At 61.1% G+C, this 13128-nt stretch overlaps 1 protein-coding gene across 1 annotated transcript in view; it reads right to left on the bottom strand.

The window, feature by feature from the left end:
* SND1 (staphylococcal nuclease and tudor domain containing 1) overlaps positions 1-5138 on the bottom strand; it is a 99129-nt gene extending 93991 nt beyond the window's left edge. The window contains exons 1-2 of the mRNA XM_061368105.1: positions 4986-5138; positions 1406-1555 (exon numbers count right to left, since the gene is read on the bottom strand). Of these exons, the coding sequence (XP_061224089.1) occupies positions 1406-1555; positions 4986-5060 (225 nt within the window). The 5' untranslated portion in view covers positions 5061-5138. The remainder of the gene's footprint in view (positions 1-1405; positions 1556-4985) is intronic.
* Positions 5139-13128: the final 7990 nt, after the last annotated feature.

Genomic DNA, 13128 nt, shown 5'->3' on the forward strand with positions numbered 1-13128 from the left:
CCCCATGTGCTGCATGGACCATGCTGGAGGCTTGCACAGGAATCAACAGCAGGAGAAACACCTCCACTCCCCCGCTCCATCACACCAAAAGGGGTCCTGGCTGGTTTTCCACCTGGTTTCATGCTCCTAAAGCACAGCCAGACCCAGTGCACTCCAAGGGCTGGAGCCACAGCTGCCCGGGACACGGTGGGGGCTCCTCCAGCTCCCACCCGAGGCTGCGTGGATGCCCGTGGAGAAGAGAAGAGCAGAGCAGAGCAGAACCAACCACGACAGCCAGGAGCAGGAGGCTCCTGCATCTCCCAGCACCTCTGTGCACGGAGGTAGGAACACACCGGAGCCCCAGCGAGCTCAGCCCCACGCCACCGCAGCGGTGGGTGGAGAACACGGTCCAGAGCAGAACATGACGTGCTCATAAACAATTAGCAAACCTGACAGGCATCACTTCATGAGGAAAGAGTGACATTTACCGGCTGAAGCAGTGTTCCAGAAGACAAACTCCCCAGGGAGAGCAATTAGCTGCCAGCGCTCTGCACCACCCCCGGGGCTGGGAGGATGGGTGGCCTGGGCCAGGCTCCTTGCTTAAAAGCCCTGCCTGCATCCAGCTGCCGAAGCAACACTCCCTTGCTTCCCAAAACCCCATCCCTGGGGCAGGAAAAACCCCACAGGGGAAGCCTGGAGGTACCAATGGCTTCCCCTCGTCCTGCAGATCCTGCCCAGTCATCCCAGGCACATGTGTGCAACCGCAGCAGGGTGAGGAAGGAGAATCCCACCCCAAATTCCACACTGGGAGCAGGAAAAGATTCTCTTAAAGGACACATGAAGGGACCTATTTGTATCCTGCGGCTGCCCCATGTGTAACCTGCAGACCCTGGTCCTTGCCAATGGACCACACCTGTCCAACCCCAGGCATCTGTGTGACTGCAGCAGGGCAAGGAAGGAAAATCCTGTCCCAAATTCCACACTGGGAAGGTTGAAGAAGGGAAAGGATCTCTTAAAGGATAAGTGAAGAAACTGTTTGTATCCTGCAGCTGCCCCATGTGTAACCTGCTGACCCTGCCCAGCCATCCTGGTCCTTGCCAATGGACCATGCCTGCCCATCCCAGGCACGTGTGTATACACAGCAGGGTGAGGAAGGAGAATCCCACCCCAAATTCCACACTGGGATGCTTGGAGCAGGGAAAGGATCGCTTAAAGGATAACTGAAGGAACTGTCTGCATCCTGCAGCTGCCTCATGTGAGCTGTGGGAGCTGCCTGCATCCCACGGGATGGTCTGGCAATAGGCAATGCCTCTTGCGATGCCCAAGCAGAGGGTGCTGTGGTCTGCAGCACCATCCCAGCAGCCTGGAGCCCCCCCCCCAGCCCAGCCTGTGATCCCTGGGGAATGGCGCTCCCAGAGGCACCCACCTCATCCGGAGTGTCCTTGGCGTCGGGCTGGCCGGCGGCGGCGCGGCGTGCGAGATTCCCAGCGCGGATGTTGCTGAGGTTGATCTGGCGCTCGGGGGGGGGCCCCCCCCGGGGCTGGCCACGGACGATGATGGCACAGCCCGACAGCACCTGCGGGGACAAACAGGGGTTATGGGGGCCCCCAAACAGCAGCAAAGGAGAAGGGCCAGGGGGGCACAAGGGGATGCTGCACACGGACCCCCAGGGATGGATCCCACCCCATGGGAAGGTCTGCACCACAGGGAACGGCTTCTCACAGACACAGGAGCTGCTCCAGGTTTCCCGCTTGGGGATGCAGGATGGAGCCCAGCTCCTCACCCTGCACTTGACAGGGGTATCAAACACCCCATTCCTCCTTCAGAGGCAGCATGACGGAACACGGCGATCTTGGATAACACCAAGGACTTGGCACATTGGGCCCCATTTTCCCCCAGTGATTTGGCTGCTGAGTGCTTGGAGCCAGGAGCACAGCTACATTGGACAATGCCATCCCACCCACCTCCCAGAGCTCCAGCAGCCCCATTGCTCCTTGTGTGCCACAGAGCATTCCCACATTCAGGAGTGCCCCAAGGGGCTCTGCACAGCTGCTCACACAGCACAGGAGGATGCAGGTACGGAAAAACCTTGGCAGGGACCACAGTCCAAGTGGATGCTTGTACCTACTGTGATGCTAAGACCTTGAGGTCATTCCACTGAAGTCAGACAAACCCCTGCGGGGAGAACTGATGGGAGAATCCCCAGAATACAGACCCCAAATGGGACATCTCCTTGTTCCTGACTCAATTACAGAACCCCAGGGCTTCCCAACAGCTCCATCCCAGCACAAGAACCCAAAGCCACCCATGGCATCGGCACAGGCAGCTCCAGCTTCTGAGCATGCTAGGGATTACCCTGTTCCCTTTTTACCCAGCACTGGCTCCCCACACGCAGGACTGATGCTGCTGAAGCACTCACAGAAAACCTCCAGGCTGGATTTCAGCCCATGCCCTGGCTTTACGTCCACCCAAAATCCCTATGGATGCTCACAGCGCATCCCAAAGCAGAGGACTTGGCCCCTGTCCCAGCAGGCAGTGCCAGGGACACCAGCTCCCATTAAACTTGGCCAAAACCAGCCCCACAGCATCCCATTTGCTGCCTGCAGCGTTCCCTGCATGGATGCACGGCACAGACCGGCACGTTCTGGGAATTCAACTTCAAATTAAGCCTGACCCACACACACTGATCCCACAGCAAAGGCTCAGTGCTTGGTACTTGAGGACTTAGAGGTTTCATGGCTGTAATTAACCTTAATCTTTAATTTATAGGGCACAGGGATGCTGTAAGTGGTTTATCCAACTACCAACACAAACCCTGGATCCTGGGAAGGGGCCAGGTTTGTTAGTGAAGCTGTTCTGCACAGCACACTGTGCTCCTCCTCGTCTATAGGCACCCTGGCTTAAACCAGGCTGCAGAAGCAGCAGTTAGTGCAGGAGCACAATGCATGCACCGAGGCCAGGGCATGGCATAGGGATGCAGGATGGATGGAGCACGAAGGATGCACCAAGGCCAGGGCAAGGCATAGGGATGCAGGATGGATGGAGCACGAAGGATGCACCAAGGCCAGGGCAAGGCATAGGGATGCAGGATGGATGGAGCACGAAGGATGCACCAAGGCCAGAGCAAGGCACAGGGATGCAGGATGGATGGAGCACGAAGGATGCACCAAGGCCAGAGCAAGGCACAGGGATGCAGGATGGATGGAGCACGAAGGATGCACCAAGGCCAGGGCATGGCACAGGGATGCAGGATGGATGGAGCACGAAGGATGCACCAAGGCCAGGGCAAGGCACAGGGATGCAGGATGGATGGACCTGGATCCTGCTGTGATGGGGATGGCACCAGAGTCCTGCCAGCACAGCCAAGTCCAGAGCTGCAGCTGCCAGGCACAGAGGTGGGAGGGAAGGTGGTGAGAAGGGAAGGATGGATCCCAAAGCACCCATGGAGTGACCCCAGGGGCTTCTCCAACTCCTCAGGTTCTCCAAAAGAAGCCTATTGAGCTCCATCCCACCCCATGGAGCAGAGCCTCTTGCAGGCAGTGGCTGCAGGGTCCTGACCCCACCACCACCCAGTTCCTGCTCTTCATCCCATCCTGCTCCCAAACTCTGAGGTCCCACTGTCATTTCAGAGGAAACGTGGAGCAGGAAGGTTCAAAACCACCCCCAAACACTTCCAAGTCCAACAAGTTGTGATGAGAACCGCAGAAAAGCCACCTGGGCCAGCACCTCCTGGCTCCATGGCACCACCACAGAGAGCCCACAAATCCCACCTCTCCAGCATGCCCTGGGCAGGGATTCTGGGGTGCTGCCCTGGAAAGGGGGCCCGTGGGGCACATCCCAGGGGGGTGCCTGGACAGCAACCCTGCAGCACCCACTTCAAATACAGGGCACCAGGGTGGTGTGCGCATGGGGAAAGCAGCATCCCCAAACCACTGGCATCCCCTGCAGTGAAGGTCTCAATCCAAAGGCAGTGGTGGAATTCACAGCCAGCACCAACACCAGCCCCAGAGGGGGTTCCCTGGGAAAGCCCCGTGTTTGAGCACAGGAGTTTGGGATATTGAGAACCACAGGGACCTGGATATGGCACCAGCCAGCTCCTGACCTTCGCTCTCCAGGAACACGTGGAGAGGCCTCCAGGATCCCTTCCCACTGCCCCTTCCCATAGGGATGCCACTGGCACCATAGGAAGAAGAGCCCCTGGGGCACCCAAGGGACATCCCGGATGCTGGTGGCCCCATGGGCAGTGGGACACGGGGTGCCACGGGGCTGCCAGGGAAACCCGGGCTGCCTCAGGGCTGGCGGGGGTTCGGCTCCAGCGGCTCCCGGTCCCCGGCATGCACAGGGGAACCCGAGAGTTCCTCCCGCCCCTTCCCAGCAGCCGGGATGGGAGGACGGGGAAGGGATGGTCCCGGGCTCCCGGAGGGGGGCAGGACGGGACGGCAGCACCCGGGGCCCCATGCGGCGGGGAACCGGAAGGCGTGAGGAGCAGGGGCGTATCGCGAGGCTCCGGGACGGGAGGAAAGTCCTGGGCTCCAGAGGGGGGTCCCAGTTACCAGGAGAGGAAGCGGGGAGAGGAGGAGGGTCCCGGGTACCGGAGCGGGAGTCCCGGTTACAGTGACGGGAGGGGGGTTCCCATGCACCGGCGGGAGCTGCAGAGCGGGAGGATCCCGGTTACCGAGAGAAGAGGCGGGGAGCGGAGGAAACTGCTGGTCACAGAAGGGAGCTGCACGGAGGGGAAGGGTGTCGGTTACCGGAATGGGGAGGGTGTCCCGCGCACCAGAGGGTTCTACACGGCGGGAGGGTCCCGGCTACTGGGAGGGGAAAGGAGCGGGATCCCTGTAACAGGGAGAGGCTGCACGGCGGAGGGGTCCCGGTTACCGGGACGGCAGGCGGAGTCCCGGGCACCGGAGGGGGCTGCACGGCGGGGGCGTCCCGGTTACCGGGAGGGGAGCTGAGAGGAGCCCCGGGCACGGGCGGAGGCCGCGGGCGGGCAGGGCGGTGCTCACCATCTTGACGATGCCGCGCTGCACGGCGAGCGGCGGCGCGGAGCCGCCCTGCCCGGGACCGGCCGTGGACGCCATGGCGGGGGCAGCCGAGCGCGGCGGAGCGGGGCGAGCGCGGAACCGAGCTGCGGGGAGGAGCTTCGCCGGGGAAGGAGGCGTGGCTCAGTCTAAGCCCCGCCCCTCAACCCGGCCAAGGGCCAACGGGAGGCCGGCCCCGCCGCTCTCTTCGCCCCACCCCTTCGCGCCTCGACCAATGGGAACGCACGGATCGCCGAAGCTCCTGCCCGAGAGGCAGCGGCGGGGGTGACGTCAAGAGAGGGCTACCTCCTCCGCACCGCACCGCCCTGCCGAAGGGGGCGGGACTTCCGGGGCACGCGACGCCAGGGACACGTCGGCAAAGGGGCCGCCCGGGAGCCCACGTGGCTTTGCGCGGCACCGGAGGGCGGGGTCAGGATGGAGGCCACGCCCCCAGACGTCACTGCCCGTCCCCCGCGCGTGCCGCGCCGAGCACTGGCGGGAGCCGCCGAAACCCGCCGAGAGCCAAGGAGTCCGTGGTGGGGGGGAAGACCCGGGATGGGGACCCCATCACGGATACACAGGGGGGTCAGGGGACGGGGGATCCCCAGCACAGCCCCACGGGGAGCTTCAGGCTCCCTTAGTGCAGCCCGGTGCGGGGCTCCTACAAGGTTACGGGGGTCCCGCAGCAGAAACCCACAGGAGACCGGGGCTCCCCCAGCACAGCCCCTTGGTGCAGGGGTCCCGCAGCGCAGCCCCGTGTAGATGTCAGGGGAAGGGGTTCCCTCAGTGCAAACCCACAAGGAACCAGGGGCAGGCGATCCCACCCAATAGAGCCCCACAGGACAGCGGGTGGTCCAACAGCGCACCCCCCTGGGGGTCAGGGGGAGGGAATCCCCCCATCCCCATGGAGGATCAAGGGATGGAGCTCCCTCCAGCCCCATGGGGAGTCAGGAGGGAAGGGGATCCCCCACACGGAGGGTTCAGTGGAGGGGGTTCGCCATGCTGGTCCCCCGGGGGACCTTCTCCACCAGCACCTCTGTCTCCGCGGGGTCCCTCCCATCTCCCTCTCTCTCCCCTGGCTGCACTCGGGGGTGCAGGATCGCAGCCCCTCAGCGCCTCCCCGCACCCCGTCCCATGCGGAACCAATGTGCTGCCGGGGCAGAGAACAGGGGACCCCCTCTGCACCCCTGCTCCTCCGCTCTCACTTTTGGCCACTTCGGGGCCATTCCCCACTGCCCCGTAGGGAGCACCCGTTCTGCATCACCTCCCCAGGGCCTCCCACTCCCACCCCACTGCCCACGGACACCCGCACCCTACCAGGCAGCATCCGCGTCCTGCGAGGGGTCAAGGTGAGGGGTGGGGTCCCCCATAGCCTCAACCACCCATCATCACGCTGTCCTGGCACCCATCACCGTCGTGTCCCAGCACTGGGGACCTGCAGTCCAGATGCAGTTCCAGGACGTCCTCCCATAGGGGTCACTGGCACGGTGTGGGCACCCTCCTCGCGGACAGGACTGTGGGCGCAGATCTCAGGTCTTTAAGTGACCCCAAACCCTCCCCATCCAAAGCAGAGGGACCCGAGGAGCCAGCGTAAGGCTGGGACCTGGGGTGACCCTATATCCTTCCGTGTCACCGCATCAACACTGGCGGTTCATGCATGGACAAGGACTTTTGGGGGGCGATTTAGGGGTGCCCCTGGTGCTTACCCGCCTGGCGGCACCATCCATGGCCGTACCGCTCCCTGCTGGCAGCTCAGCCCCGGCGTTACCCTGTGTCCGTCACCGCGGCGCCGGGGCAGGGTTTGCCTCTCCTCGCACCCTGCGGCAGCCGCCGCTCCGCTCAGCCCTCGCCTCTGCCAGCTCCGAACTGAGTCGTGTCATTTGTGGGTGGTAGGAAGCGATTATCCTCTCTCTGAGTGGTCACGTAGGGAATCCAGGCAATCGCAGCTCTGCAATTCCCGCTCCAGGGAGTGGGAATGGAGCAGCACCGGCTCCGAACAGTAGGAGCGGCTGTAGCTGTGGCTGTGACCATCCCATGTCCCACAGGGCAGCCGGACCCTGGTGCAACGGTTTCCAAAGCCCTGGGATGTGGGAAGGAGCCTTGGAGCAAGGATGCAAGGATCAGGGATGCCCCAGAACACGATGCCGTGTGGCACAACAGACCCTGTGTCATGCAGTTGGCATCTTCTACCTCTTCCGGGCAGGTTTTGCATCCTCAGTGTTAACTATGTTCTTCCCATCAAGGGATTGTTTCCACACATGAAGCCCAGCAGCGGTCCAGCCATTGGCCTCTCTACCAGAGCATCCCTACGGTCCCAATCCCGGGTTTCACACCGGGATCAGCCTCGCCAAAATCTCTCCCTGTGGGTCAGCCTGTCATGGAAGGATCCTTTTCCAGGCTCCCAACCTACCGCATCCCTCCACTGCCTTCATTTCCTTGCTCCAGCCCGTTTCATGGTAATGCATGTCTTTGTTTCACCCCTTGTTCCTATTTAACGCTTTGCACCATGACTCATTCATGAGCTCCAGGGTGGGAGCTCAAGGGCAGGGAGTCACCTCCTCAGCCCCAAAACTGGGCAAAGCTGCTCCATTATCCCAATTTATGGCATTTCTGGACCTACACCTCACCAGTGTCCCAGCTTGAAGCTGCACCCCACCGCGCTCTCCTCAGGGAGATGAAGGCTCATCCATGTGCTCCAGCTCCAATGAGGGCATCTTCAAGCCCCACAGTTGCCTCTTTTAGCCAGAATATTTTAATAATCATCTTTTTGATGGAAAAGCGAGTGGAAATGTAGGTGGGAGCACTTAGGTAAAGGAGGTTTGCTTGCCTGGCTGACTCATTGCGGCTTTTAAGTTTCACGTGTGCTTTCTGGAGGAGAAAAGAAAGGATTTCTTTTTCCAGCCACCCCTGGTGCTTGGGGAGGAACAGGGTCCTGCTGTGGAGAGAAAGCCCACAGAGATGGAAAGCAGCCTTGGATGTGCAGAAAGGAGCTATGAAGAGGAAGGGAAAGACCCTTTCTGTGCTGGAGGCATCACTTTGGGGTAACTGCGTCAACCCCAATGTGCTGCAACACCCAGTTTTGGTCCTGCAGTGGGATCCCAACACAGGAGGGACGTGGAGCTGCTGGAGCAAGCCCAGAAGAGGCCATGGAGGTGCTGTGAGGGCTGGAGCAGCTCTGCTCTGGAGCCAGGCTGAGAGCTGGGCTGGTTCAGCCTGGAGAAGAGAAGGCTCCTGAAGGGGAGACCTTAGAAGGGTTGGAAGGGACCATAAAGCTCCTCCAGCTCCAACCCCTGCCACAGACAGGGACACCTTCCACTAGAGCAGGTTGCTCCAAGCCCCTGTGTCCAACCTGGCCTTGAACACTGCCAGGGATGGGGCAGCCACAGCTTCTCTGGGCACCCTGTGCCAGCGCCTCAGCACCCTCACAGGGAAGAGCTTCTGCCTAAGAGCTCATCTCAGTCTCCCCTCTGTCAGGTTAAAGCCATTCCCCTTGTCCTGTCCCTACAGGCCCTTGTCCAAAGCCCCTCTCCAGGTTTTCTGTAGCCCCTTTAGGCACTGGAAGACCCATCTGTGCAGCTCCCTAAATCCAGCTGGAAGGATCTCAGAGGAATTTCCTTCCTGGGCAGAGGGAGCTCAGCAACTACAATTACATTTGATTGCAATTATGGTTAATGAAAGCTCATCAGAGCTCGCCTCTGCCTGGAGAGCTTGGGGTGACCTGGTTGTCCACTGGCCTATGGTGGTCTCTGGTAGCTCTGGTCCCGGGTGCATTCACTTGTCCTCCGTCCCCTTCACAAGCCACTGGTGTCACTGGTAGTGCCACCACTCAGCACACCTGATGCTACTGGCTGTGGCTGGTCCCATGGGTCCTGCTGTGCCACCGCTGTGGGCTGCCTCCCCTCGAGGCAGGAGCCAGCTCCTCAGGTGCCTGACGTGCACTCCCCTGATTGCAGGTAATGAGAGATTCCAATCACACCATCGTGCTGTGCTGAGGCAAACGGCTTCCAGAAACCCAATTGCCCTTTAGCATCCCGGGTGTCCTTATCAGGCAGACCTGCATCCGCTTGGGAAAGGAGATGAGATCAATGGAAGTGGAGATGGAGACAAAAATAAAGGTGAACGTGAAGATGCTAATGCTGTACTCAATGCCACACTCATCCCACATTCATTCCACATTCATGCCATGCCCATGGCTCTCTCATGCCATGCTCATGGCCATTCTCATGCCACACTCATGCCATGTTCATGACACACTCATGCCATGCTCATGCCAAGCTCACGTTTGCTAAGAAGCAAAAGTGAATCCCTCCCATTCCCTTTCCATCCCAACACACCCCCACATCTCATCCCCACTTGCACCAGCAGCCGTGCACAACTCTTATTGCTGCACCCACCCCATCCTGCACACACTTCATGCTGCACCCACTTCATCCTGCACCACCATGTGCCAGCTGTTGAAAACCCAAAGAGCCCCTGGGATGCTCAGCATCCTTATCCTTCCTCCAGGATGCCCAGCATCCTTGTCCTTCCCCCATAAAGCACAGCATCCCCATTCTACCCCTGAGATACTCACTACCCCGAAATGCTGAACATCCCTATCCTACCCTACCCCTGGGATTCTCAGCATCCTTGTTCTATCCCACAGCAAGCACATCATCCCTGTTCTGCACCTGGGATTCTCAGCACCGTTGTCTTTCTCCTGGGAAGCACAGCATCCCCATCCTGTCCTCCCTCTCCTCAAGGTCCCCCTCCTACCAGAGGACAGCATCCCCACCCTGTCCCAGGCGAACCCAGCATTCAATCCCTTTCCCTGGGTAGCACTCCCTTTTCCAGCTCTCCCAAGCATTCCCATTTACAGTTGCCATGGTGTGAAGGTGCTGCCTGGAGGCTGCTGATACTGGGGACGTGCTCATGGTATTCACCATGATCCAAACTGAAGTTCTGGAATCAGCAGTGGGGTCCTGCAGCAGGGGGCATGGACAGCTTTATCCACAGTCCCCATGCACCATAAGGTCCTGGCACAGGAGGTGCCTGCCCATGCCTGAGGGAAGGCAGGGAAGCAAGGACTGGCATTTCCGCAGCTCCAGCTGGATCCCATCCTGTGGCCATCCTTGTTCCCAGACTGGCCCAGTGCTGCTGCATTGCCCACTAGAGAGTTATGTCTGCAGAGCTCTCTCCTGAGTTTGAAGGGAGGTGGAGAGGAGTGAGCATGAAATGCAGGTGACACGGTGGCACCTGGAGCATCTCTCACCCTTCCCATCTCTCCTCTTCACCTCTTCACCTCTCTACTTCTACATCTCTCTGTCTTCCAATTTCAACACCACTCTGTCTCTTTGTCTTTCCATCTCTCCACCTCTCCATGTCTCTACATGGCCAAGTCTCCACCTCTCCATGTATCCCCATTTCATTGTCACTTCACCTCTGTCCTTCCACCTCTCCATGTCTCTGCAACTCCAGCTCTCCACATCTCCATCTCTCCGTAACTCCATATTTCCACCTCTCCATCTGTCTTCTCATTTCAACATTGCTCCATCTGTCTTACTACCTCTCCATTTCTCTGCCTCTCTCCACATCTGTGTCTCCATCTCTCCATCTCTGTCTACCCATTTCACCGTCGCTCTCTGTCTTATCACCTCTCCACCTTTCTTTCTCTCAGTTTCTCCTCCTCTCTATTTCTCCACCTCTCCTCCCCTCCATTCTCTCCATGTCTCCATCTCTCCATGTTTGTTTGCTCCTCCCCATGTCTCCATGTCTTCACCTCTCCATCTCTGTCTGCCTGTTTCACCATCACTCTGTCTCTGTCTTCACACATCTCCACCTCTCCATCAGTCCCTCTCTCCGTTTCTCCTCCTCTCCATCTTTCCATGTGTAAATGTCTTCATGTCTCTACATCTCTGTCTCCATGTCTCCACCTCTCCATGTCTCTACCTCTCCATCACTCCACCTCTCCATCTCTCCATCTCTCCATCTCTCCATGTCTCCATCTCTCCATTTCACCCTCTCTCCACCTCTCCATCTTTCTACCTTCCCACCTCCCCGTCTCCCCCTTCCCTCCCCTCTCCTCCGCGGCCCTCCCATGCCCTCCCGGGCCGTTCCCTTTCCCAGTTCCCGTTCCCCGCCGCCGGGCCAGCTCCGCGCCGAGGACGCACGGCCCCGGCGCCCGCCGCTGCCTCCTTCCCCCGGTCCAAGGGGCTCCTCCGGGCCCCCCTGAGCTCCGGACAGCCCCGCGGGGTCCCCCCGCAGCCGGCTCCGCTCCGGGCCCCTCCATCCCCCGCCGCACCAGCCCGGTGACCGCGTCGCTCCCCGCACGCCGCCTGCGCGCCCGGCCCGGTTCACACAGCCCCGGGGGGCCGCGCTGGCCGCTCCCGGGCCCGCCCGCTGCCCCCCTGCCGCGCACCAACCGTGGGGGGAGCGGCGGGACCGACCCAAGGCCGCGGGGCCCTCCCCGCCCCGGGGCTCAGCCCCGCGCCCCGCTCCCCGCCGCCCGGCGCTGCGTTACGCACGGGGCTCCCCCGGTGCGGGGGGCTCCGTCGGGGCTCCAGGCGGCCGGGGCGGAGCGGGGGGGTCCGGGCCCGGCTTCCAGCGCTCCCCGCGCTGCCGGGAGCCCCACGGGCGGCCCCGGGGCGGGATGCGGGGGGACACCGTGGGGAGCGGGGGGGCGGCGCGGCGGCTCCCGGGGGCCGGGACCGGGCCCGGGCCCTGCGAGACTGTGGTTAATGTGTAATTCGGAGCATATGGCATTTTGCAAAGGCGGGCGGCGGTGCGAGGAGCGGGGGGCCGGGACCGGGGTGCTAATAACGCTCGGTGACACGCGGGGCCGGGCGCGGAGGGCCGGGGCTCCGGGCTCCTCTGGGGCCAATATTTGCTCTTCAAATATTTTACTTTGAAACGTTTACAACGTGGTTTATTTTACGTTTTTATCTCCTAAGAAAAGGGCCATCTGCGCACCGGGATGTCCCCGCTGGTCCCGCCACCCCCGGGCGCCCCAGTGTTTGTCCAATACCCTCCAAAACGCAGAGAACCCCCCTAAAACAATAAATTTAATACATGCTATAGCCCCGAATCTGGGTTTATGAGCGAATCCCAAGCGCTTGCCCATATGGCCTGCCCCTGTTTGCTCTGAGGGGCTCTCTGGAGCGCGGGGAGGTTCCGCCGGGGGTTACCGGGGCTGCAGCGGGGGCCGCGCTGTCCACCGGGCGCCGGTGCTGAAACGCCGCCGGTAGCAGCGGTACCCACGCACTGCCCTGTTCAAGGGGGTCCGGTGGGTCTCGGAGCCACCAGCCCCGGCCACCGGTTCTGGTCTCCGACAGAGCCCCCAGGGCCGGGCGTGCGCTGGGCGCGGCCTCCCGGTCACTGTCGGGCCGTCTCCTCCTCCCCATCCTCCTCTTCCTCCTGCCCCGTGACATCACGGTCCCGCTCCTTCGGCAGCCACCCCGCACGGCACCGGCACCGGCTCCGGCTCGGCAGCACCCGGCTGGCTTCGAGGACGATCCGGTTCAGCTCCACAGGTACCCCCCTGCATCCCTCCGGGCATCCCTGCGCTCTGCCACAGTCACCTGTGCGCACATACACGCACATGCATGTGCAGATGGTGGCACGGGTGCGTGTAAAAGCGTGTGCACATGTGCGTGCCGCTGGGCACGGGGAGAAAGGAGCACATGCATGTGTGTGTGTGCCCATACATGCAGAAGCACTTGGATGTGTGTGGATGCGTGTGCACAGACTCATGCTTATACACACATGGAGGGTAGCACAGGGCAAGCTCAGGCACGGGAGGGCTGCCTGGGGTGGTTGTGACTTCTTATACTGTGTGGGGAGCAATTCCCAGTAGGATTTGGGTGGTGAAGGTGCCTTAACATGGAGAAGGCTTTGGGTTCTTCAGGAATGGTCTGCTCTGCACCAGCCTGATCAAGTCCCGTTTCATTCACTTCTCTCTTCACCCCTACGTGCACAAAGCCCCAGCTCAGCCCCTCTCCAAGGACCCCCAGCCGGACCAAGGGGGACAGTGGGCTCCTAGCTCGCCATTCCCAGTGCACCTGTTTCTCCATGTGGAAAGAAATCCCCATGTCGCATCCCGGCATAGCAGAAGCCAAGCCCTTGGCTGGGAACAAAGCTGGGGAACCAGTGC

The sequence above is a fragment of the Neopsephotus bourkii genome, unplaced genomic scaffold, assembly GCF_033783945.1.
Source record: "Neopsephotus bourkii isolate Nb327-2 ecotype Australia unplaced genomic scaffold, CSIRO-AGI_Nbou_v1 NB_1423, whole genome shotgun sequence".
Classification (NCBI taxonomy): Eukaryota; Metazoa; Chordata; class Aves; order Psittaciformes; family Psittacidae; genus Neopsephotus; species Neopsephotus bourkii.